General features: G+C 37.2%; 1 protein-coding gene across 7 annotated transcripts; it reads left to right on the top strand.

Annotated features, from left to right (window-relative positions):
- Positions 1-1,351: 1,351 nt before the first annotated feature.
- On the top strand, positions 1,352-19,695 carry LOC103723898. Of its 7 annotated transcripts, none has more exons than XM_008814983.3 (8): positions 1,352-1,491; positions 5,735-5,984; positions 6,517-6,640; positions 7,034-7,380; positions 7,508-9,278; positions 10,569-10,819; positions 18,705-18,796; positions 19,352-19,695. In XM_008814983.3, the coding sequence occupies exons 1-7, from the start codon at positions 1,406-1,408 to the stop codon at positions 18,774-18,776; spliced, it is 2,901 nt and encodes a 966-aa protein (XP_008813205.1). In that variant the 5' UTR covers positions 1,352-1,405; the 3' UTR covers positions 18,777-18,796; positions 19,352-19,695. The 7 variants fall into 7 exon arrangements, 6 of the variants coding, with proteins under 6 accessions (XP_008813205.1, XP_008813203.1, XP_008813207.1 ...); XM_008814981.3 differs by having other exon boundaries at positions 10,563-10,819; XM_008814985.3 differs by lacking the exon at positions 19,352-19,695 and adding an exon at positions 18,908-19,268.
- The last annotated feature ends 6,207 nt before the right edge of the window (positions 19,696-25,902 follow it).

The following is a 25,902-nucleotide window of genomic DNA, read 5'->3' as shown; positions in this document are numbered from 1 at the left end:
TATAAGATACTCAGCATTTTATTTTTATTTTTTTATTTATTTATTTTATTTTGATTTTAAATTTTTTTTAAATATTTAATTTATGTGGGGGATTGTTGAATTAAATTAAATATTTTAAAATTTTGAAAACTAAATTAGTCAACGGCCAAGTGGCAAGCATCCAGTGCAAGAGCAAATATGGAAAAATTCCCAAAGAAAGCAAACCATGACAAGTGTCATGCATCCAGCGCAAGAGCAAGCATGGAAAGGCTCCTCGAAGAAGGAAGAAAACGTGGATGGCCAAGATGCAATAAGCCAATGGATCAAAGGAGCACAAGAAGACACGTCATCAATCCGCGGGAGAGGAATCTTCTTCTTTTGACGCGCATGAGCCTATATAAAGGGCTCTAGGGATCATTTCAAAGCACAATCAAAAATTTTCTCTTCTCCCTATTCCAAGAGTCTTGATAAAAAGGGCTCTAGGGATCGTTGGGGAGAAAATAAATAAAGAAAATTTTTCTTCTCTTCATAATTTTTCTAAGTTTCTTTTGAGGTATCTGCAAGTGTGAACGTGCTCTACTTTCTTCTCTGGAGGCGCACTGACGGAGAAGACGTGGTTCTGTATTGGGTCGTCGTATCTCTAGAAGATCTGTGCCAGCAGACCCGTGCGTGAGGGGCATAAACTTTCCTGGGACAGCGCATCAGCGTGCTTCGATCCACAGGCCATCTTCTCTCTCTTTCTTCATTTTATTATTATATTGTTAAGTTAATTATTTACTAGTTTATGCTTCTTAATTATTATTTTTAAATATTAGAAATATTTAATTTATCAATTATATTTGTGCATCTAGGCTAACATAATCGTCCTTCCATTTTTAGGTAAAATTCCATACTATGCAAATCAATTTTACCCAAGCCGACCAATCACCATTAGTTAGCACCAAGTCCTTCAAGTCAAGTTTTGCGCATCAATAACACCAAAAATATGTGGGATATAGAAACTAAAAGACTAGATTCTACGTTTCATCATCTATATACTTAATTATTCAGGGTGCCTAACCAAGTTACCAAATTTTCCTCCGGGTCGCTCTGTGACTCGTCTTTGCACCAATCCGAGGATCCACATCTCCCTCAGTGTCTAGTGTTATCAAAATAGTTATCCATCCCTGCCGTCCAAAATGTATTAAATAAAACGAACCCATTTCCCCTCCTTGACACCATGCTTGGACGGTTAAGATTGATTGGTAGACACATGTCCATCTGTTTGACGGTGGAGATGCCGAAGAGTTGAGCTGGAGGATTCGATCAAACCACTCCCACATCTGGGAGCGGCCCTGTATAAAGTCACCTGAGAGGAGCGTGCTGAGGGATTCATTTCGCTTTTCCCCAATACCAAGAGGAGAGAGGGAGCGATAGAGAGCGCGGGATGCGAGAGGAGGTCGTAAGCTCGGGGACGGTGGATCCCCTCGCGCTTGCTAGGTCGTCTTCTCCTCCTCCGACTCCAGCCGCGAGGTAACATCAGCTCGTTTCTCTCTGTCTCCTTCTCGGTGGCGTTGCTTTTTGAAGTGACTTTCTTTATTGTTGTGAAATTACTATTTGATCTCTGCTGCGTCTGGCCTCAATCGGGGAGTCTGGCGCCAAGACGTGTTCCATGGCAGGAGATCTCGGTTTTTGGCGTTTTCCCGCTCCAAAACCGTAGAAGTGGAGGTAGCCAGGTCATTTGTAGCTATTGCCGAGCTTTTCGTGTGTTTAGGTGTGATTGGTTTACTTTTTTGAAGAAATTTTAGTTGATGGATTGACAAGCCCTAGTTTGATTAATTTGAGCTAGGATGTGTGAGGCTTAATGGGAACTGATTAAAAATTTGCGTGATACTTGAGATATTAACTGTAAAAAGTTTATTTTTTCTGGTAGTTACTGTTAATTTGGATGGGGGAATCAGGGAGCAAGCATGTAGGATCTATGCTGGTGGTGTATAGGGGTTCTACGGTTTAATTGGAGTTTAATCAGATAAATTGATGTTTTTTTTTATTGGAGATGTCAATACGATTTTACAGTGAAAAGCTTCTTTGATGGAAATGCTGGATTTTAGGGCTTTCTTTATTTAGATTAAATGCATTTCTTATGAGAGCTCTTTCCATGGAATGAGGTTTCTAAAGTGATATATGTAGTGAAAGCATTGTTATAGCTAGAATCTGATATATCAACTAATCAGTATTGATTTTGTTTGTGCGTGTAAGTTCCTAATGTCTGCTGCAAAAAATTTAGGTTATGCTGCAAAGCATTCGATTTCTAGTGGCTGACTTGACAGGGGTGGTTCCATACAAAGTTACCAATGAGTTTAATGCCTTGTTCTCCTCGTCTTGATATTTTTATGTTGAGGGGCTCCTAAAGCTGTCTCTGCTTGCGTTAGTTTTTAGCTGATACTTCTTGTCCTCTCTCTTTGTCTCTTTTCCTCTCTCTCTCTCTCTCTAAGTTGCGTTCTCTTAATAAATGTAGGTTTGAGCTTGCCCCATCTCTCTCTCTCTCAAAAGGAAAAAAGATAAATTTTGTATCCTGCTATGATATACATTAGGTGATAAAAATAGCTTATAGATCTGCTCTAACTTATCAATGGTTCACCTATCATATGAAGCTGCAAAAGTGATCATCTTTTTTTTTTTTATGTTGCTGCATCAAAGTACCAGCTATTTTGTGCCCATTCCATGTGACCTTTATTTGTGGAAATCTTAGTGCAGATTCCAAGCTAACGTAAGGCTAAACTAGCATGGTTACCAGGAAGGCTTAAGATTTCCTCTTTAACATAAACAGTCTGATGACGTGTAAAGTGATGGATGGTAAGCTATGAATAATATGGCCCCACTGAAGCTTCTTTGACTATGTGTGGGAAGGTTTGAGAACTCATTTTGTTAGGAGTTCTGGTTTTGCCATTTTTGCTCCAAGCTTTGGAGATTTAGTATAAAAAGAGGGGAAGATTAAAGAATGAAAATTTGAAGAAAAATAAAAGAAGGCACTAAAATTTTGCACAAACTTTTTGGGCATCTTGTGTTATGCTTTTTATTTGTGTAGTTTTGGTAGTTTTAGGCTGAAATTGATACTGTGTATATATATATATATATATATATCATAATGTATGCTGTGTCTAAGTGAAAATCATAAAGTGAACTTTACTTGATTGCAAATTCATTGTGTCAGGCAATTGTGAATATTTAGATGCCTAGTGTATCAAAGTCTTTGTCTTCATCAATTTTCTATGAACTTTTGAACATCTAGAAATTGGGCAGATCTTTCTAATATTTTTTAAGTGAAACAATGAACATGTGTGGCTATAGAACAATTATTTTGTTTATACAAGAAACAAGATGCTATTTTTTTAGATGATGATGTCTTGCATTTGGTTGTTTACATTAATCTTTATAACATGCTGTATAAGGGGCATCTTTTGAGGCCTCAATCTGTCAAGGGGTTTTGATATTTTTGGTTGGTTTTGGCCAAAAAACTGGCTGATGCCACTTGATATTCGACAAAGGGGGTTCTTGCATATTGGCAAGCTGAAACCAATCTATTTTAGCTGAAACTTCAAGCTTTGATGTGGGGGATTAGTGCTTATTAACTTGTTGAAATAAATCAATAAAACAGTTCTTATTTCTCTCCTGTCTATGCAATGTCCATAGCTCTAGAGCTCAATTTTCATTTCTTATTTGTATATAAACGAACCTTTACTCATCTGTCTTTAATTAAATTAACTCGATATTTCTTTTGGAAAATCAGGGATACTATTGTTGCATGTGGTAAGAGATGTTAAAATGTGTTCTTGATCGTTGAAGGAATGTTATCATGTGCTTTTTTGGAGTTTACACGCCCTTGATGACAAGGTTAATTTCTAAGAACAGGATGGCAAGATATTTGGTATGAAGGAATTAGCTTGAGAAGAAATTTAGACTTTATTTCCAGATCAGCACTTGGGATAAGTTTAAACAGAGAATATCAAAAAGAGTTGAAATAGGGCTATTTTTAGGTTTATAAGGTTAGTGAAGGTCTAAGTGGTGGAGTTCATGAATACTTCTTTCTGCTTATTGTCAGACTTGTATTCATACTTGCAATAAATTAGAAACTGTGGAATGTAGTATGCTTCATACTTCAGATGTATTTTGGTTGGATGTTTTAAGCTCGGATGTAACATTACTTATGGCTTGAAATGTAGGCGAAAAAGAAAAAAAAAGTTTGAAAGTGAAACAGGAAAGAGAACAATAAAGGGAAAAGTATTATAAATGTGGTAGTAGAAAAAAGGTGAAAAGTGTAGCTGAATATCACTTCTTCAGACACAAAATAATTAATGTATCTAGTGAGGCTAGCCTGTCTGTTTATGGCAAAATTATGCTGAACAGTTAAATATCTACGTCATTGCCGTTTAACAATCTTGACATAGTAAAATTGAGCTGTCAAATACATCATGTAATAGTTCCAGTTTATAAGTGAGGTAAAGAGAAGTCTGTGTGTGTGCCCCTTCTTAAAATTGAAGCCTGTTTCTTCTTTGCTGTAAAAGACAAACAAAAATACCCGCTATTGAGCTTTTGGGTCCATTTTGAATCTGAATGGTACTAATAAAGCCAGGACCTAGATTAAAACCTCCATAGTGGTGGTGGCATCGAATCTGTGCAGGTGGACTGTTCCAATGTCTGGAGCAATAAGATTCCTTGTGTTGGTTTAGTAATTGCATTCTAGTTCTCATCTTGTGTTGGCTGGGAGTGTGAGGATTCCTGATTATTCGTTTCCATTGCCTTCTGGACATGTTTCATGCTTGTTGGTTGTATTGTGGAATGGTTTATTGTTTATAGAGTAATATATAAGGACTAATGCAGATTGTAGAGCCAGGATGAAGCCATATGAAGTAGAAGCTACAGATAAGGGATCTTATGTCATTTACCAAAATAACTTAACAAACTAGAGGAATCCATTTTCCTTTAGGAATCAAAATTGAAATATTGATTCAGTATTAATTTGTGTAAAAGCTGCAACTTCATTAGAAAGGATAATCTAGTCTAAAAAGGATATTTCTAGCATTTTCCAAATGAAAATGTTGGATTAGAGGATTCACCTTAAAAATTTAATTGAATTTACTTTTGTTAATCCTGCATAATTTCATATTAGAAGGTACTAATTTTACTGCTTGTCCAAATTGCTCTCTTGGGGCACCATATTAACCCAGGAGAGTTGTTTACTCATCCTTATGGATTCTAATTTAATATTAGGTTACTTGAATTAAAGCTTTGACATGTTGACTGAAACGTAGTATTAAGCAACCTAGCAGTCCACTACAATGAGACATTTTTCTTGACTCACCTTAGTATACAAATGGGACTTCTAAGTAAAGTTAGATGACACATTTCCAAGGGGACTTGGGCATTCTATCTGACCTTTAACCGAAATATCTGATCTTTTGGTTGACCTGAAACCTGACTCCTTGAATACTGACAAAATGTGTAGTCGACTTAAGGAAGGATCTTTGTTCCCTGTCAAGAGAGGAATAGTTCAATATACAATCGTTCTTCTAATATTAGTAATTCCCACTCTTATCAGGCTACTTTGCTTCTTTTCTCTGTCCTTTGTGATACTGGAAGGAGAACTGTTATCATGCAATAAAGGTTACTAGTTTCTAGATGTACTGTCTTTCCATTTGAATTATATTTTCTGGATACATGATCTATGACACTATTCTTCTTGCTCACACTAAGCATGATACTATTTATGCCTCAGCTCTGCTGGAGCATCCTCAGCTGCTGCTCCAGCCAATATAGCCAGCATAGATTGGCATGTTAGTGCACATGGTTCCAAAGTAGGTCCTTTGTCCTGTATTGGTCCCCAGCCCCTTCGGACTTCTTTGAGCACAAATGCTGGCGGAATTGCTCTGGGCTCCTCACAACCTTCATGCAGACCATGGGAAAGGGGAGATCTTCTTCGGCGTCTCTCCACATTTAATACTTCAAATTGGTTTGCAAAACCAAAGGTTAGTGCCAATATTGGCCTGATTTTTCAAGCATGCTTTAAATTTATGTATGTAATCTGTAATTTCCTTTGTGACTTTCCTTTTCTTAATCCATGTATTGATGAGGACTATTTTGATGTGAATTTTGTATTTCTTAATAGTTTTATATTGGATAGTGTCAAATGGATGAACACTTGCTTGCAATGATGCCTGGACACTACTTGAAGAACAAGTTTTCTGATATATGATTATGCATGGGTACATGCTTGATGATGTGGTTGTATGCAAATAAAGATGTATGCAACTGATATTTAAATGGAAACATATCTTTTGAACCAATGGTAGACCTTTATTTATATACACACTCATGTATACACATGCATGTGCACTTTTGTCTTCAAATATGATATGTTTGCACATGTCAGCATCTTCAGCTACAGTTTGTGAAACCAGATCCATAGTTTATGTATATTCATGTCAGTGTTCTTGTTATAAGTACATTGTCTTTTCTTGTTTTTCTGTCTTTGAAGGCCTTCATATGTAAAACTTGCAGGCAGCCAGCTCATTGGCTTGCGCCCGAAGAGGTTGGATGAACACTGATATGGACAGAATTGAATGTGAATCATGTGGTGCACAGCTCACATTTACTACACTGGTATCCTGGACACCTTCTGAAGGTATGATTGTACCATGATGCTAAATCTGTATCATAATTTCCCCAGCTGCTTTTACCAGGCTGTGGAAGAAATTTGTGTTTTTCATTTGCTGACCTAGTTAAACAGTTTCTGATCGCAAAGTTGTACTTTGACTAATTTATGAATCAAAATTTTTTAAGGCAGAACAGCTTGTTCAATATCTTCGTTTATTATTGAATAGATATTTAGGATGCAATTTGCTGTCTAATACTGTTGGTGCTTGATCACTTCATAATAGGTGACATTTAGAACTGACCTCTTTATTCTTGCTCGGTTTTAGCATAAAGTTAATCAATTTTCCTCTTTTCCTTCCTTGCCAGCCATTTCGAGCAGCCTTGCCTACTTACTAATGCTGTCTTGTTGTGTTATTTATAGTTAATCATGCTGGGGAAGCATTTGCGGAACAGCTTGATGCAGGCCACAAAGTTACTTGTCCTTGGAGAGGAAATTGCTGTGCTGACAGCTTGGCGCAGTTCCCTCCAAGTCCTCCATCGGCACTTATTGGGGGTTATAAAGATCGGTGTGATGGGCTTTTGCAATTTCACTCCCTTCCTGTAATAGCTTCATCTGCAATTGAGACTATAAGGCTCACAAGGAGCAATCAAATTGATCGTCTTCTATCACAACCACATACATTTTTATCTGGGGAATTAGGCTGTAAAGCTGATAGTACGCCAGGATTAGAAATCTCTCGAGATGAAGCCTTTGGTAGCCATTCTCATGTATGCTGTTCAATCATTTCTTGATGTTTTGCAAGTTGCTATTATCAGTCATTACTTCATTGCTTGATCTCGACTTGCGGCCTTTTAGTTGTTTCAATTTACTTCACTTTCATTTAATTTTGAGTAGGCGCAGAAGCTTGTAAGCTTGTGTGGGTGGGAGCCTAGATGGCTTCCAAATGTTCAAGATTTTGAAGAGAATTCAGCTCAATCTGCTAGAAATGCATGCTGTGTTGGCCCAGCTGAAGATGAACTTCATCATTGTCACTTTCCTCGACTTAATAAGAATGCATTCTCTGTCTCAGCAAAGAAGGATGCTGGAAAGAAGTTGAAGTCTGCTAAAGAATCTTGTCGCAACATGAGGTCTCCATTACTAGATTGCAGCTTATGTGGGGCTACTGTCAGAATCTGGGATTTCTGCACTGTGCTTCGTCCTACACATTTTGGCCCCAATGCCGATACTCCTGATCTGGGCAAAAAAATGGCATTGACATGTGGAGTTAGTGCAGCCAGTGCAATCAATGGATGGGTTGCTGCTGAGGAAATGGAGAAGGGACAAATGGAGGGTCGTGATGAAGCAGCAACAACTGATGAGGGGAAATCACTATCAGATGCTGGTGTGGATTTGAATCTCACGATGGCCGGAGGGTTACCATCCATTCAGTCTGGCATTCCAGCAATATCTGAACATTTTAACGATGGCGGAATGGGGAGAGATCTGATGATTGGGCAGCCTACTGGAAGTGAGGTTGGTGACCATGCAGCTTCATATGAGTCACGGGGTCCAAGCACTAGGAAACGCTGCCTGGAGAAAGGTGGAAGCACAGTTGACAGACCCCAGGACAGGATTCAACAGGCTGACAGTATAGAAGGGACTGTTATTGACCGTGATGGTGATGAAGTTGATGACGGCACACTTGATTCAGATGGCCCCACTAAACGTGCTCGTGGGTTCGATGTCTTTAAAACTTACCATCCATCATGCAGGATAGATTCTTCTGGTGCTGGTCCTAGTCGTAATTTATGCTTTGATATAGATATAGATGTCAATAGAGTTGATTCTTTTAAAGAAGGGAGTGATGTAGCTGTTGGCCTCCCATCCACAAGAGATTCTGCTCGGGCATCCTCTGTTATTGCAATGGATACGATTTATCATAGCCCTGACGAGGATTCTATGGAAAGTGTTGAGAATTATCCTGGAGATGCTGATGCTGTTCAATTTCCCTCTCCAAGCATGCAGAGGAACCTTGACATGAATGATGCATTGGATCTAAATTACAGTAATCAAGCACAGCAAAGCACTTGTGTACAACCTGCTGCTGGAAGTATTGCCAGAGAAATGGGAGGCAGCAGTACAAATGAGGGGGAAGAAATTCTAAATGCAGAAACAGTCACAGCTTATGCTAGGGATAGGTTTAGTTTAGGAATTAGTGGAGGGAGTGTTTGTATGGGTGCGAGTCATGAAGCTGAAATCCATGGAGCTGATTTTTCTGCGCATAGAGCAGATAGTGCTGTTGGTGATGCAGAACCGATCACCGAGAATCTGGGGCAGACTGGTGAATCAGCTCTAGGACCTGGACTAATGGATGAGTTTGTTCCAGAAGAAGCTGGTAGAGAGGATCCTGTTGGTGATAGTCAAGAAATGATGTTTCGATCAGTAGGAAGAGCTGATAGTGGTTCAAAAATTTATGGTTCGACCAAAGCTGGTTCTGTTGAAAGTGGGGAGAAGATTAGCTATACCTTGGGTCAGGATAGCAGTGCTCATCCTTCACTTTCTTGTAATGCAATAATATATTCCAGCTATGAAGCATCCAAAGAGGGGGTAACTCAGACTGGCAAGGCATCTACCACTGATGATTTTGCACTCCTGGGATCAGATTATGTTCCTGAAAATGGGACAGGTATCTTCATCTGCCATTTTGTTTCTCCATAGACATTTTGAACTTTCTTAAACTATCATGTAGGGATATTCTTAACATGTCTACTTAGATTGATATTAAGTAATATTTACTTGGATTGATGTCATAAGCAAGTTCCAGATGTTCAACTTGGATCAATATGATAAGCAAGTTCCAGCATGTGGATATCAGGACAAACACGTACATGTATGGGCACATTTAGTTGGGGAAGAAAACATTTGAGATTTAACAGGAATTCCAAAAGGTTTGGAAGGACAGTTTATAAAACTAAGATTGATTAGGGATAAATATTGGAGGTGCTAAGCAATTCGGCTCTACTGTTTTGCAGTAATATGCCATTAGACTGTTTGCCTTCAAATAATGTTTTGTTTAAAAAACTAATGACAATTTCTTTTAGAAAAATGACATTTCAATGGTCTCAATTCCCTCTTTTTGATATAATTAGATACGGTCAAATCTCCACAGTTCCTTGACTGTTTATCCTAGTTTGCATTGATTGGATTTATCACTTTTAACCATCATCAAAGGTGCATGATTGACCTCTTGTCTCTGAACCATATCATGTATGTGTTTGATGTTTATTTTCTTTTTCCCTTTTCCCATGTGGAGAGGGCTCTACTGGTCATTTCGTTAATGTGTGCCCTTGGTGTCTTCGTCTGCTATTCTGTGTTTGTAATTTCCCAAGTATTCAACAAAGGATCTGGGTTACATGTTGGTGTTATTATATTTGTATTGCCACTTGGTGTTATCATAATCATAAACCTTAATCACGAAAGACTTGCCTTATCTTCTCTCTGTTGTCATCTTGAATTCAAGCTTGATTTTCTAAGTGGAGGAATTGTTTCAAGTCATAGACACAAAAACATCACTGTTTTTGTGTGACTCAGGAATTACCTTAAGATTGGCTATAAACGAGTTGTGGCTAATGCTAGAAGAACTCTCATAGATACTCTTGTTTAGCTGCAGAGAGTTTAGTTCTCTATATCATATAAGAAATATCTACAAATTTTTATATGTATTATAAATGCATTCATTAGATTTTTGTTTGGATACTCTTAAGTCAATTAAGGTGGCGCTTGCATGTGAAGTCGTCTTGGGGCTTTCCATCATATCTACTTTTTACATCTTGCAAGAATGTGTATGCCTTTTTTTAGATGTGCTGGTCCAATCGTTTTTTCTTGGTTAGTTGTCACCATTTTTATGCATAATAATTGACTTTCTCCTCTGATCATAGTGCTTGCAAATATCCTGCTATTCGTTTGGTAGGAACAGCAAATGGAGAAAATGATTATGAAGCAGGGGCTGGTGAATTTGATCCAATTAAGTATCACAACAGATATTGTCCTTGGGTAAATGGAAATGTTGCAGCTGCTGGTTGTGAAAGTGACAGTGGTTCAAGTTCCAGCAGTACTCTAGCTCTTTGTGGTTGGCAGCTTACACTGGATGCCCTGGATACTTTTCAATCCCTTGGGCATGTTCCTAATCAAACAATGCAGTCTGAATCTGCAGCATCTCTGTATAAGGTAAATTTTGACTATCCGTTTGGTTGTTGTTCGCTGAAAGACTTTATATTTTAATGATCTGTTGGTTTTGCAACCATTTGTTAAATTTTTTAAATTGAACCATGGTGATTCTTTCATTTTACTACTTTAGTTTATAAAATGCATGTATGCAACAAACTTGGAGAACACTTTCTTGCTTGTCAAGTTGATGTTAGGAAACACTTGCTGTTACTTTTTTCCACTTTTATTTAACGTGTCTGTTCATACTGTATGGTACATACTGCTGTTTCATGCACATCAATCTCCTGGTCCCTGGGTCCATCTTGGTTTTATATGAACTGATAAGGACCTTTCTTGCTTTTTTCTTGGCAGTTTGAGCTTATTTTGGCCTTTTTTAAGGTATATAATCTGCTTTTGGAGGCCTAATCTTAGGATCAAACATGTTGTTGATGCAAAATGATTGATCTACACAAGGTCCGCCCAACTGGTACCGAGACTTATACCAGTCAACGGACCGGTCGGTATGGTATCAGTTCTATATGGTACTAAACCGGTACTGTATCGACACACGGTATGCTTGGGCGTGTTGGTTCCAAACCGGCATGCCCAATTCTTTTTTGAATTTTTTAAGTTTAATTAGTTGGTAATCAATCTTTTTCAACTTTTTTTAATGATTTTAAGTCTAATTTGATATATTTTTGATGTATTTTTGATGTATTTTTGATATTTTTTGATGTTCGTATGATTCCAGTTTAACCTAAAAATGCATCTTCTTGTTTTAAATACAAAACAGAAAATGATTAGTGAGATGTTGCATGCTACAAGAAGTAACATAAAATATCCTAAAATCAACTAGTGAGGTGAAACATATAAAATAATATAATCAATTATATATATTTAAAATACAACATATATAACGATATCTAAAATCTTGTCGAGTGGCATGTACTTTTTGTAGATATCCAGATCATTAGTATAGTCAGGAGATACATCAGCCTATCTTTCTAACCAAGTGGCGGCGTAGTTTTGTATGATCATCCCATAAGGAACACACTCTGGGTTATAAGCACTTTCGGATCTCTCGCTGAAGATCTGACTTTGAGAGGTGTCTTTTAGCTGATAAAACGACTGTAAAAGGGCCCATCCAAATAAGCTAGCGGCAAAATTCAACCCATAAGATGCTCCGGGTTGCTAGAAAATGCCTTAGATGCACTATACCTATATATGTATCCATATGAGTTATGGGCTATCTGTGGTTGCGAATGATAGAATTCAGTAGACGACTTGGAATCTGATACATTTATAAATCCTACTCCACATGCGAGGTTATTTGCAGCTATATCATGTCCTCCTGAATGACCTAAAAAAGCTTGTCTTCTATATGCAATCATATCATCATGGGCTCTATCAGATTGTGCACTGTGGTCCCTATCTTGTGTAGCATGCGTAAACTGGGTCTCACAAGTGAATCGAAGACCATCCTATGACTGTCTCATGAATGATAGTCTTTTTAGCTAGCAGATCCACAACCACTAGAACTGCTGCTCCTAGTCTCTGAATCTGAGTAAACTGGCTCTTCCACACTCTCCATGAGGGTTGTAGGTGCCTTTTGCTTTTTTTTTTTGGTGTTGCTGAGCAGCTATCTGCTTATTCTTCGTGCCACTCGCTGCCTGCTTATCCTTCGTGCCACTCGCTGCCTGCTTATCCTTCGTGCCACTCGCTACCTCCTTATCCTTCGTGCCTCTCTGTTTGGATATGTTGGAAGGATGTATGTCGTCCTCCTGACCGAGTCGATCAGATGGCATAGTGGCTTCATTTAAGCTTCTCTCGATCATATCTTTGAGAGGATGTCTCGGACGAGGAGTCATGTGGTGACCCCGGTGTTGTGGTTGATCAACTAGAAGGATGCGTAGAATATTTCTCTGTCCATTGCCTTGCATTGATCCTAGTCTCGCTGGCTACAAATATGGTCAGTTGTGGAGGCGATTCTCACTCATCAAGCTTCAGCTCTGGCTGGTGGCCCACAAGCCATTCGATCATAAAGTCTCTCCGCTCTTTTTTTTTGGGTGTTTTTCAAGGGTAGAGTCAAGTTCGTTACGATCAGCAAATCAGCTCCGCCTCGTATCGATAGCATTCAGATCACCTCCCCAAGCCTGCCTAACTTAATTGTGTGGGAGCAATCAATCTGACGAATCCGGGGGTCAAGCTACAACATGTGGATCGTCAAAAAGGTCGTTTTCCTGCTTGCAGAAAGCACAATTGACGTGAAAGGGCTTTGCTTGAACGAGGCTTTCAGATTATTTTATTGAATATTCAAATATGAATTTAAATGAGTCTTTTTTCATCGATTCTAATGTTTCCTAAACTATATTGAATCAGGGGTATAGCAGTTAGGACTTTGCTTCTGAAAAGATTCGAATTGTCAAATACATTTTTGTAGGAATGGGATGGTCAGAGTCAATTGCAACGTTGGACCTTTCAAGAGCTCTTTCTTCCTACAAACGATAAATGAGGCTTGAATTCCTTAGGGTTCCATGCAATTCGAGGATATGAGCGCATTGGCTATTTCCGACACTTCAATCGCCATTTTGACACCATTTGTGGGTCATTTTTTTATGTTAGGAAAAAGCCTAACTTCCTTTCTTGTTCACAATCCCTTTCAGATTTGAGGGAAGAAGACGGTGCTATAGAGAATTGGAATACCTTCTTTGTCGTAATAACCACGGGGATGGATGTTGCTCTCAAGTGGAATCAGTTTTAGTTGAATTTACTATCCTCATCATCAACGAAAATACTATTAATTATATTTGTGTACTTTAGCTCCACTTTATTTTGAATGCACTTCAACCTTAACCTCATATTGTAGTGAATATGTACAAGGTCGTTGAGGCATTTTTGTGTCAAATGGTTCCTCTGCTTGTTGTGGATGAGGGCGAAGGTGGACCAGTTGTGCTTATAGCCACTCAAGGAGATTATCCGAAAGGGGATTTGAATAGCTAGCCATTTAAGATTTTTCGCGGACAAACTAAAATGAAACTACCATTCAGCTACAAAAATATTGAAAAAATTACATACAAGATAGTATCATATTATTAATCATTTAACTTCAGATAAATGTCCTACTGATGTGTAATAGATTTGGATTCATACTTTTCTTACAATAGCTGCAAGACTCTAAAGCTATCAGTGCCCTTTCTAAATATTTTAGTCTGTGAAAAAGAACCATGTTGTAATATGTTAATAATTAAAGATATCAGTTAACTTAAAAATATCACTAAGTTAACTTACCTCTTTTAGGCATAGGGCCGCGACTTCTAGATCAGGCTCCATCTTGTAAATCATATTATGCGGAGCCGTCAAATGTTCGTCATCCATATCGATTCCAGCTACAATGTACTGAAACCTCGAATTTAGGTAGTATGCTGCAGATAGAGTTTGTTATTGTCTTAGTAAAATTATACAAGTACAGAAGCAATCTAATTTTTATGTTCTTGCTTACCTGTTAAATGCAAGTTCCTACCTATCTGGTTGTTCCATTGCTGCTCAATGATGTTGATGTACTCCTAGGCATACGTCGGATCTGCCTCTTTGATTTGAATCTTTGTCCTCTCCATCATATGATGCAAGAAGTCCATCAGGGGGTACCTCTCGCTATCCACAATCCGAAGCATTTCATACAATGGTCTGATGGCTTTCACTATCGTAGCAGCCCACTACCAAAATGTCTGTCTCGTCACGAAGTCCTTAACAATGCTCTCTTTAGTGTCGGCCTTGCAAATCTACTTTTTTGTCATTCGGGACCGACAAACATCTGATATAGGGCTGCTTTCATCTCAAGAAGGCTTTCAAGCGTAACGTAGTTGGTAGCAAACTGTGTGACTGCTGGTCTCAAGATCTTTTTTCTATCATATCTCCTCATCAGTGAAATGACTCATGTATGGTTATAAATATATCTGGTGATGGTTTGGGCTATCTCCACCGTCTGCTGCACCCTATGAATCTTTGCGATGTCCATCAAAATGAGGTGCAACACATGGGGTCTAGAAAATATGTGGTCACCGCTCTATCAAGATTTCTCCAATGGCCTTATATTGTGGCTTATTATCAGTGATAACCTGCAAGACATTCTTCTGTCCTACTTGATCAATCATCTCTAATTTGAGGATGTATATGGCGTCGTGCACCTGATCGGAAGCATCAACCGGCTTATGGAAGAAAGTTTTCGTATCACAATATGTCAAGAAATTGACAGTGCTTCGCTAATAGGAACGGTCCAACCATCACACTACTATTAGTCCATATGTGGTCCACTTGCTCTTGTATGAGGCAATCCACTTTTCGATTTTCTCTTTGTTATTGTCGAGAAGCTCACCGTAGATATTCTTTGGTCCTAGAGGGTCTACACTAGGACCAGCAATCTATATAGAGAAAATGGCAGACCTATAATATGTATTGTTTGCCACATTCGTTGGGACGTAGCTGAAGTGGAACTAGGATCTAATAGCTTGCCACATACCCTTCTTATCCTTCTTTAACATTGTGTTAACCCTCTGCGACTTTGAATCCTGGTGGGACACGTAGATCTAAATCATGGATGGTGATGTTTGCTGAAATCTCCTTGGATGACTTCTTTTTGCTACCAAAATTTTTCAGCATTGTTGCAAAACAGCCATTGCCTTTGCTGACGGCCTCCCTGACTGAGGTCCTCCTGACTTTGGATCTACCTTGCTGCTTGCAGAGCCGGAGTTTGACTTGTAGTATGAGGGCCTAAATCAAGGTATGCTGAACCGGTACCGGTAGGCATACCAGTCGCCTACCGGATCGGGTCAGATGGTATCGAATCAGTCTGCATAACACATCGCGCGCGCAGCACGTTGTGAATTGGTGCGAACCGACCAGTTCGCTCCGGTATGCATCTAGTACCGGCCGGTTTTGGCTCGGTACTGCTGGAGGGCCGGAACCGTGCACGGTCAGAGACCAGACCGGTTCAGTACGGGCCGGTTCAACATTTTTTGGCCCAAATCGAGCCCTATGCTTGGCCACTTCATCCTGTTGTCACTGATTATCTAGACTGTCGCCTGAATGGCAGCATGGATCTGTGCCTCGTCATCTGAAGCGGATGCCTCCTTTAACTTTCTAGAGTGAGAAAGGTGGCTCTGCCACTTAGCGATCCATCTCTGCCTTCTTCTTGGCAACTTTCTCCTTTACTGCTTTGAAATCAGCGAAGTGCTTTATCAGCTGTCGAACCTCTTGTGGGCATTTTCGGTACATAGATACGTCGGGGTAACTAGTAGCTAAGTGCTGCTTCAATTTGCCTACCCCTCCTTCCTTGAACTCTTTATTGCACGAGTTACACTTCTAATGGTGTCGACTCGAGAGCATTTGCCCATGATCCTAACCAATGTCATGCTCTGGCTCTTTTTTTTTTTGGTTCCATTTTTGTAGGTTTATCAAGTATGCTAGTTTATCAATTTTTTTAAAATAGCAAAATTTTGTTATGATGAAGATAATATTTTTTACATCAGAAAATACATCTGATTTTTCTAATACATAATACTAATTTTCATATTTATTTATTTATAATAATTTTTAAATTAAAAAATATGCTTAAATATTATAAATTTAGGAAAATATGTTTTTTATTTCAAAAATACTTTTGAAATATGTATTATGTACTACTAATTTTTTATAATTTTTGGCATTAATTATATACTTTTAATTATTTTTTTAAAAAAATATTTTTTAAATATAATATTTTAAAATTTTAATTTCAGCTGAGATCTATGTTGAATTCAACAATGGATTGTATATATATTTTTTTAGGTCTGTGAGCATACATCACAGACTACTTATTTCTCTTTTTCAAATTTAGGCCTAGGCCACCGTGGGCATGATTGCATCAAAATTTGAATAAATGGACACCAAATTTTGCCAGAGTAGCTTGCATGCTCCTAAATATGCTTCTAATTTTATATTTTTTAAATTTTTATTTTTTTATATTTTTATTTTTTAATTAAAACTATATTTTAAATTTTTAAAAATTATATATAATTCAAAAATTAAAATTTTTTATGTCATCTTGTGGATCATCTATAAATCTACAACATATCATAAAATCAAGCCCAAATCAAAAATTTTGGCATAACTTTTTTCTATTTTTCAAATTTTGAGCTATTTTTTTAGAGCCTCCAAAAATTAGAGAATAAGATAGGAGAGAGGAAGCACATCTTATTTCGGCTTGGATCTTTTTTCAATCGCACTGAATCGGTGTGATTTTGCAAATTGGGAGGAAGGGGGAGCTGTTATAGTGTAAGTGTTACCGAGAAGTAATGTTGGGAAGGCCTCGCCAACCTCTTCTTTTAACAAAAGAAGGAAACAGGGAGGGGGCCTGGTTCCGAATCGGGCCGACTCGTTATGAACCGGATGGCTCGCGTCGAGTTCGAACGGAACCGACCGGTTCCGAATGGTTTCGGCCGGTTCCGACAGGTTTAGGCCAGTTTCGGCTGGTTCAGGGACGGACCCGATGTTATTAAGTGAACCGACCGGGTTCCTGACCGGGTCGGGTCGGCTCGGTATGGGCCGAACCGGACGATTTGGTCTGATTCGGCAGACTTTGGTTCTACATGAATAAAAGTGTGAAAATCGTCTTTCTATCCTTAATGAGGAGGCATCATGCTATTATTAGTTCATATGTGTCATTAATTCATGCATTTATCTACATTTTGGTAAAAATATGTATTTGTCGATTTTTATGTGTTGTTAATGTTAGAAACTATAAAAAAGGATCTGTAACAGAAAAAAATTAATTAAGTGTATATGAATGTCAAGATGGAAAACAACCATTTTAAAAAAAATATTATATTCTATCAAAAAAATATTATATAATGTGTTATTTGTTATCTTTTACTTTATTAATGGGTGACAACTGAAGTTTCATATGAATAAGATTTATTCATTTGGTATATTCATATTTTAATTATTCTTGTGTAGGTTTCTTAAGTATGAAATTTTACATATGTTCATCTTTTTCTAGTCTTACACAGTACCATTCAGTATTTGAAGTATCTTAAATTTATTATTTGTTAATGCATAGCATGGTTTTGTTTCATGGTATATTTACTTAAAATGTTTCTTTACACATGTATGTGATCATTTATGGTGCTAGGATCTCATGGAATTGCTTTTAATATTTTTTTTTTCTGCATAAAACAAACTTTAATCCTGTTAGGAAGAACTTAGAAGTGGTGTAAATTAACAAAATAACTTTCATGTAATGTACCCATGAATGCCAAAGCCATGCCAAGCGTTAGATTGCATGCTTGGGTGGGCCATGTTTCATCATGGCACCATAAACAATATGTATTGTGTCAACCCTAGGAATTCAGTACATTTCTCCTAGCTACATACAAAAAACCTTTTTGAGACATTCGTCTGATTTTCTCCCTGATCATGTGGTCAATGTCTTAGTTGTCAATTTGTGTTTCTTCATGTTGGGAATATCATTTTTTTGTTTCTGTTTTACTGTTAGAGGTATCTGTTTCTTTTTCGAGGTAGTACTATTTCTATGAAGACAAGCTAGTTGGAGTAAGGATTAATTTTACATTTTACTAAAGAAGTATGGATTGGAAACAAGTATTCTGTATAAAAGGATCCTAGATTGGGGAAGGAGCAAAATGAAACAGGTGTAGGTAGTAATATATTCAGTTTGCACCCAAGCACACTGCCTCAGTAGTAAGTATCATACACGATTTATGTTCTGCTTTTTGTGATGCTATAATCACATATCGGCATAATTGATTCCATCATCTTCTTTTTTTTCTTTTACATTATATTTTTGAAGAGCATTTGGTAGTATCCAAATGATTTTTACTCATTACCCTTCATGTGAGCATTTCCATGGGAACAGGATGATCATGCGACTCCAAGCCAGAAACTTTTGACACGCTGTTCTGCAAGTAAAAGCCAGGGAAAACACTGATTGAGACATAACTAAGTATGGTATGTGTATGTATTTTGATTTTCTTTACCTGCAAATTACATGATCAGCTCTTGCTTAGATTGATAAACAAATTAACTTTTTGGAAGATGTTCCCATTTTCATTCTTACAGGTATCCTTTCATTACCCAGTTCTGGTCAGCCAAGTGACTAAATATAATTATCCCTTATATAGTTAACTGAAGTCATTCTAAGATGTAATTGGTTATAATTTTCTGTATACAAGTCTTAGATTCCTTGGTCAGAAACTTGTATTTTCAAATGTATTTTGCCATGTCTTCTACATTTTTCTTCAATTGTTTGTTATTAATTGTATCATGCGCATCAGGCTGTTTAGTTTTTTGGGGTGAACCACATGCCAAATACCATGCACAGGTTCACATATCCAGAAACACACACTACTAGTGTCATCCAAAATATGGACCCTCTGATCAGATGTATGGTCTCTGTGCTATTTAACGAGCTCTTTAAGCATGCATTATGTGCACAGCTGTTATGGAACTGACTGTGAGGAAGAAATGATGGGTTGGATTACTAACTGCTTATGGTCTAACCAGGTTTGTCAGCTGGGTATCTGCAAGAATTAGGGGCAGAGCATGTGACTGTATGCAGAAGGGGAAGGAAGCACCACATTTTTTTTTAATCTCTATATTCTTTCTTATGCTGAGAGTCAAGACGTGATAAGATGCTTTTTAGAAGGTATTCTTAATGAGACACTCCCTGTATCTTTCCTGGGCCGTGACTAACATACATGGGATTGTGCTCTGAACCAGCTCCATCGAGAGGCCAAGGCCAACAGCTATTCCTTATGTATCCTAAGTTATCTTGTGGAGACTCTAATGCAGGTCTCTTGTTGTTGCTTCAATTCCAATTTCATTATATGATCAGTTTCTGCATTTCTGATGTTGCATCCATGTGTATGCTGATGAGTCTACTGGACTATCCCCATGGAGATTATTGGAGTTTTATCAGAGTCTTCGGTGGAAGCCATGGGGATCGGTGTATATATATATATATATATATATATATATATATATATATATATATATATATAGTTTTTCCTTGTCTTCAAAAAAGGGTCATCAGGTGTTGACCTCCTGAAAATGGTGAAAGGTTAGAAAATGTTCTACTTTCAGATCATTAATTAAGCATTAAGAGTTAAAAGAGAATGATTGAATAAAAGGTTCAGATTTAATGGTAATGCTATTATTGAAGCATTAAAAAGTGCATTGCCGAATTATAGTATCAGTGCAAGTAAGGCTGTAAATGGGTCGGGTCGATCCGAGACTCGATTCGTGTAGATCCGATTCGATCCGAATTTTAGGATCCGCGGTGTGGGTCGGGTCCTAAAATTGGATCTGAATCATTTTCTGGATCGGGTTTAGGTTTACCGAACGGATCCGATCCGAATAGATCCGAAGAGAGAAAAAGAGGGGGAAAAGCAAAAGCGAGTTTTTTTTTTTGTTTTAATATGTGGGTCGTGGCACTATTGATCCTCTCTCGATCTATTACACTGTTGATACCTCTCCTGTCTCGGTAGCTGGCTTTTTATTTTTTCCTTCTGTTTTTTTGTTTCTGTTTTTTTTTAACTTTTGCAGGGAGGAAGTGAGGGAACACTCAACTAAATATGGGTCATGTGCCAGTTCTCTGCAATGGAATTGGATTTTGGAAGAAGGTCTGGGATTTTTTTAGTCCTCGTGAGAGGGGAGCTGGGAGACTAAGTTCCGTCCAATCAGTCTATGGACAAAAAATAGTGTGATATGAAATTTGGCTTGTAGATCGACTTACTTGGTAAGTCAGACTGGAGGTCAATTGCAAGTCTTTCAAGTCATGGGTCACCCAGCAGTCCAGCACCTCCTAATTATGATATGACCAAATTAGATTTGTCCAAATTCTTTCCCAAAAGCATAAAAAAAATTGGACCCAACTCGGATCTGAACCCGACCCGACTCGGATCCGACCCGATCCGATCCGGTTGAAGTCAAAAATTAGGATCCGAACAAAAAACCAAGTCGGATCGAGGTCATACAGGATCCGATCCGATCCATTTGCACCCCTAAGTGCAAGTATCTGTGCAGTAATTGACGATACTTAAATTGCATTGCCAAAATTTTAGAGCATTATTATTGTAGAGTTGGTAATGTATGTATTAGAGCATTTTAATTCGTAGATGTATCAGAGCTTTCTGAGCTTTGGAGACAATCAAAACATACAAATTTGAACATAAAGAATGCAGTGAAGAGGAACAGTCATTTCATTGATAACCAAGCAATTTACAAAAGATGTTTACATATTAATTCACAATGAAGACCACAAATATGTAAACAAAAGAAAGTTCATTTCATTTGATACAGAACCAGTTACAGGAAGTGGTAATGTTTACATATCAAATGAAGATAATTGTCAAAAGTAAAAGACAAAAGGATGGGAAAAATATTTGAACAAAGGGTTACAAGTCTAGATAGGAGAAGGTATCAGTCTAGAAGGAAAAAAAAAAAAAGCCCTTAGAGGATGGTCCAGACTAATTGGCCTCCTTGTCCCCTAGAAGTTTGCTGACTTTGGAATCCAGGGTAGAGAGGGATGCAGTCAACTGAGACTTCTCTTCTTTTATCTGCTGCCTTGACCCAAGGAGTTCATTTTCTTGTTGCCTAGCATTTTCTTTAATAACTCCAAGTCTTCTTTGTTGGATGGCAGCAAGTGTTCTTAAACTCTCCAACTCAGTTTTTACTTCTTTTACCATCACAATTAGGTCATAAACTGAATTCCAACAAACTCCTGAGCGAAAGAGTCCTTGCAGTATGTGATCCCCAATAAATTTCAACTGGTCTCTTTCAAGCCTAAGAGACTGAGCAGGCGGCCCTTCTTTTTGTGAACTAGTGCTAGATGTCTTGTGAGAAGGTCCTGCACTAGCTTGCTCAGCTTCAACTAACCTTTCTACCTCTTGTCTTGATTCTTCTTGCCTTTCTTCTCCTTTATGAGTCCATTGGTCATTGACTTTAACAAACCTCATTCTTTTCAATGATTTTTCACCATAGATATTAGTGTGCTTGAGTTCCATTTTAGTCTCTCTTTGAGTACTGATATCATAGCGAATAAAAATAAGGTTTAGGTCCATACCATAAGGGAGTGATGCTCCCTTTCTTCGTCCAAGATCAGTCATATACATCATCATCATGGAAGGAAGGTTCAATGGGTGGCCTAGAAGTAGGGGGTGCATCACTAGAATGTCCCTTTCAGACACATGATCAAATCGGCCTGTTTTTGGAAATAGCATCCGATTGATGATGTGAAGAAGAAGTCTCATTTTAGCATTCAGTTGATTTGCCTTTACTTCTTTCCCTTTGCCGACAGCATCCTTAGATAGAATCAACCTAACCCCTTCATTTCTATCTTCCAACACGTCGATGTCTTCTCCAGTAGTGGGAGCCCTAATTGTATTTCCTAAGATTTCATCCGTGATAAGAATGGGAATGTCCTTAACCTTGGATGAGAACTGACCACTTCCATACCGAGCATTGTAGTAGAATTCTCTTGCAAGGTCTGAATAGGTAGGTAGGTCTAGAGAGCACACATATTTCCAACCCATCTCTTTCAGATTTACTCCAATGTGAAACTCCTCTCCTTTCCAGAAATTGAAAATCTACCTTTCTCTCGGTCGACACTGTTCGGGTTGAGAGTGCTGAGAGTGGAAGGAGTCTTGGAACGGGTGAAGAAGGTGACGGAGCAGGTGAGGACGGAATGGATTTTTGCTGAGACGGTGGAGACTTGTGGGTTTTCTTGTTCTGTCCATCTGTGCCTTGGATCTTCTTTTTGGATGCACGATGGGTTCCTTTCTCTTTAGTCTGGATGTTACTTGCTTCCTGAGAGCCATAAGGGATCGGCCGGGACCACACGAGAGTTCTAGGGTTTTGTTTTTGGGAGAGGAGGAAGACGGAAAGTTTTTGAAAGAGAACTTTTTGGAACGACTGAGACATTTTGTAAAATGTTTTGAGAAAGAAGATATCGTTTTGGGAGAAAAAAATAATTCCAGAATACCGGGGGTCGACTCATTTGTTTCATGAGTCGATTCAAGTAAAGCGGGAGTCGACTCCTAACTTGAGTAAGTCGTCCCTTCTACTTGAAAAGAGTTGAACCAGATTTTTTAATGATTTAAACTCTTCCCCTCACTCTATGAGTCGGCTCCTTATTATCATGAGTCGTCTCTTCATCAATTAAGGAATAAAATTTTTCATTTAAAACCTCCGAAAACAATTTAAAAATAGGAATAAAAAGATTCAACCATACCAAGTAATTAGTATAAACGTCCAATCATATGCATTCGAACAATGTTTGCACTTAGATTTAATTAAAAAAGGTCACAAATACATAATTTTCCTCTTATTTCATTAAATCTTTTTTTACTTAGAGGTTTGGTGAAAATGTCAGCAATTTGTTTTTCAGCGTTAACAAATTCAATTGTGATATCTTCTTTTTGAAATAGTCTCTTATGAAATGATGTTTATTTCTATGTGTTTGGATCTAGAGTACTAAATTGGATTCTTGGTTAAGTTTATGGCACTAGTATTATCACATCTTATGGAAATTTTATTTAGTTTGATGCTATAGTCCTCAAGTTATTACTTAATCCACAAAATTTGAGCACAATAATTTCCAGCTACAATGTATTCAACCTCGGTTGTAGACAATGTAACTGAATTTTGTTTCTTGCTAAATCAAGAAATTAAGTTAACTCCAAGGAATTGATAAGTTTCACTAGTACTTTTTCTATCTAATCTACAACTGGTAAAATCAGCATCTGAATAGCCAATTAAGTCAATTGTAGAGTTCTTAGAGTACCATAAACCTAGATTTTGTGTTTCTAACAGATATCTCATGATTCTTTTAACAACAATTAAACGTGATTCTTTAGGATTAGATTGATATCTTGCACACAAACAAATACTGAATATTATATCTGGCCTATTAGCTGTAAGATAAAGTAAAGATCCTATTATGCCTCTATACAGCTTTAAATCAATAGATTTACCTAGCTCATCCTTGTCAATCTTACAAGATGGGGTCATAGGCATACTTAGTAGCTTTGTAATCCCCATGCCAAACTTTTTAGGATTTCTTGTGTACTTACTTTGGCTAATGAAGATGTCCTCTCTTGTTTGTTTAATTTGGAGTCCGAGAAAGAATGTTAGCTCACCCATCATATTCATCTCGAACTCACCCTACATGAGCTTAGCAAAATCTTCACATAAAGCCTCATCAATAGCACCAAAGATAATGTCATCAACATATATTTGAACAATCAAGATATCATAATTCTTTTTTTTGATAAAGAGAGTTTTATCAACATTGCTTCTTAAAAGATTACTTTTCATCAAAAAATTACTTAATCTTTCATACCAGGCTCTGGGTACTTATTTTAAACCGTATAGTGCTTTTTTAAGTTTGTAAACATAATTTGGAAAAGCATGGTTTTCAAATCTAGGTGGTTGTTCTACATAAACTTCTTCAGCAATATAACCATTTAGAAAATCACTCTTTACATCCATTTGAAAAAGTCTAAAGTTTATAAAGCAAACAAATGATAATAACAATCTTATGGCTTCTAATCTTGCTGCAGGTGCAAAGATTTCAACAAAATCTATTCTTTCTTCCCGATTATAGCCTTTAGTAGCTAGTCTAGCTTTGTTTCTTACCACTAATCCTTCTTCATTAAGTTTGTTTCTGAAAACCATTTTATTCCACTTATAATTTTTTTTTTAGATATTTCAACAAGATTCCAAATATTTTTTTTTAAATTGATTTAGTTCATCTTGCATTGCCATTATCCAATTATTATCTTGTTCAACTTTCTTAATATTTTTTGGATTAGTTTGTGAAACAAAGGCAACATGATTAATTATATCCTTAATAGAAGATCTAGTTTTAATACCTTGAAAAAAATCACCAATAATTAAATCTTTAGGGTGATGGGTTACATACCTCCATTCTTTTGGCAGGTCATGCTTACCTTGCTGAATTTGATCTTCTTCTTGATCATTTTTCTTTTCTCTACTACCCTGATCTGCATTTTCTGATGCAGAGTCATTCTTTAGGGTTAAGTCCCTAATTTCTTTATCAAGCTTATCTGCATTATCATCAGCATCTACATTCTTTCTTGATGAAAGATCATTAGTCTCATAAAAAATAACATGAATTGATTCTTCCACAACTAGTGTTCTTTTATTGAAAACTCTATATGCTTTGCTTGATAAGGAATATCCTAGAAAAATACCTTCATCAGATTTGGCATCAAATTTTTCTAAGTTATCCTTTTCATTGTTAAGAACATAACATGTACAACTGAAAACATGAAAGTATACAACATTTGGTTTTCTGTTTTTCATGATTTTACAAGAGGTTTTCTTTAAAATATATTTAATAGTGACCCTATTAATGACATGACAAGCTCTGTTGATAGCTTCAGCCTGGAAATATTTAGGCAAATTACGATCACAAAGCATTGTCCTTGCCATTTTTTCAAGGATTTTATTCTTCCTTTCTACAACAACCCCATTTTATTGTGGTGTTCTTGGTGTAGAAAAATTGTGTTCAATTTTATTTTCTATGCAAAACTTTTCAAAATCTTAGTTTCCAAATTCTGTGCCATGATCACTTCTGATTTTTACAGTTTTCAAGCCTTTTTTATTTAAAATTTTTTGTAAAATTTTGCAAATGCAGAAAATGCTTCATTTTTATATATCAAGAACAAACTCCATGTAAATTTTAAAAAAATATCCATAATTATAAAACCATAATGTTTATCTCCTAGGCTTGCAGTCCTAGTAGGTCCAAATAGATCCATATGGAGAATTTCCAAAGGCTTAGTGGTGGATTCCACATTTTTAGATTTAAAAGTAGTTTTGGTTTGTTTTCCTAGTTGACATGTATTGCACACTTTATTCTTTTCAAAATTTAACTTAGGTAAGCTAGGTCTTTTCAAATAATTTTTGAAATTAAGTCCATACTAGCATGAGCTAATTTTCGATGTCATAAGCAACTAGTTTTTTTAACCTTGGTGTTCATAGCCATTAGACATTGCATATTTTTTATTATGTATATGATATAAATCTAC

Source organism: Phoenix dactylifera, unplaced genomic scaffold, assembly GCF_009389715.1.
Source record: "Phoenix dactylifera cultivar Barhee BC4 unplaced genomic scaffold, palm_55x_up_171113_PBpolish2nd_filt_p 000472F, whole genome shotgun sequence".
Taxonomy (NCBI): Eukaryota; Viridiplantae; Streptophyta; class Magnoliopsida; order Arecales; family Arecaceae; genus Phoenix; species Phoenix dactylifera.
The sequence above is the reverse complement of the archived record's forward strand: the minus strand, read 5'-3'. Positions and strand labels throughout refer to the sequence as shown.

What these genes read in the sequence shown, in the direction of transcription:
- LOC103723898 (XM_008814981.3), top strand. Translation starts at nt 1,406, where the DNA reads ATGCGAGAGGAGGTCGTAAGCTCGGGGACGGTGGATCCCCTCGCGCTT. An exon ending in ATTGGTTTGCAAAACCAAAG is followed by an intron (nt 5,985 to 6,516) that starts GTTAGTGCCAAT and finishes TAAAACTTGCAG; the next exon opens with GCAGCCAGCTCATTGGCTTG. An exon ending in ATCCTGGACACCTTCTGAAG is followed by an intron (nt 6,641 to 7,033) that starts GTATGATTGTAC and finishes TGTTATTTATAG; the next exon opens with TTAATCATGCTGGGGAAGCA.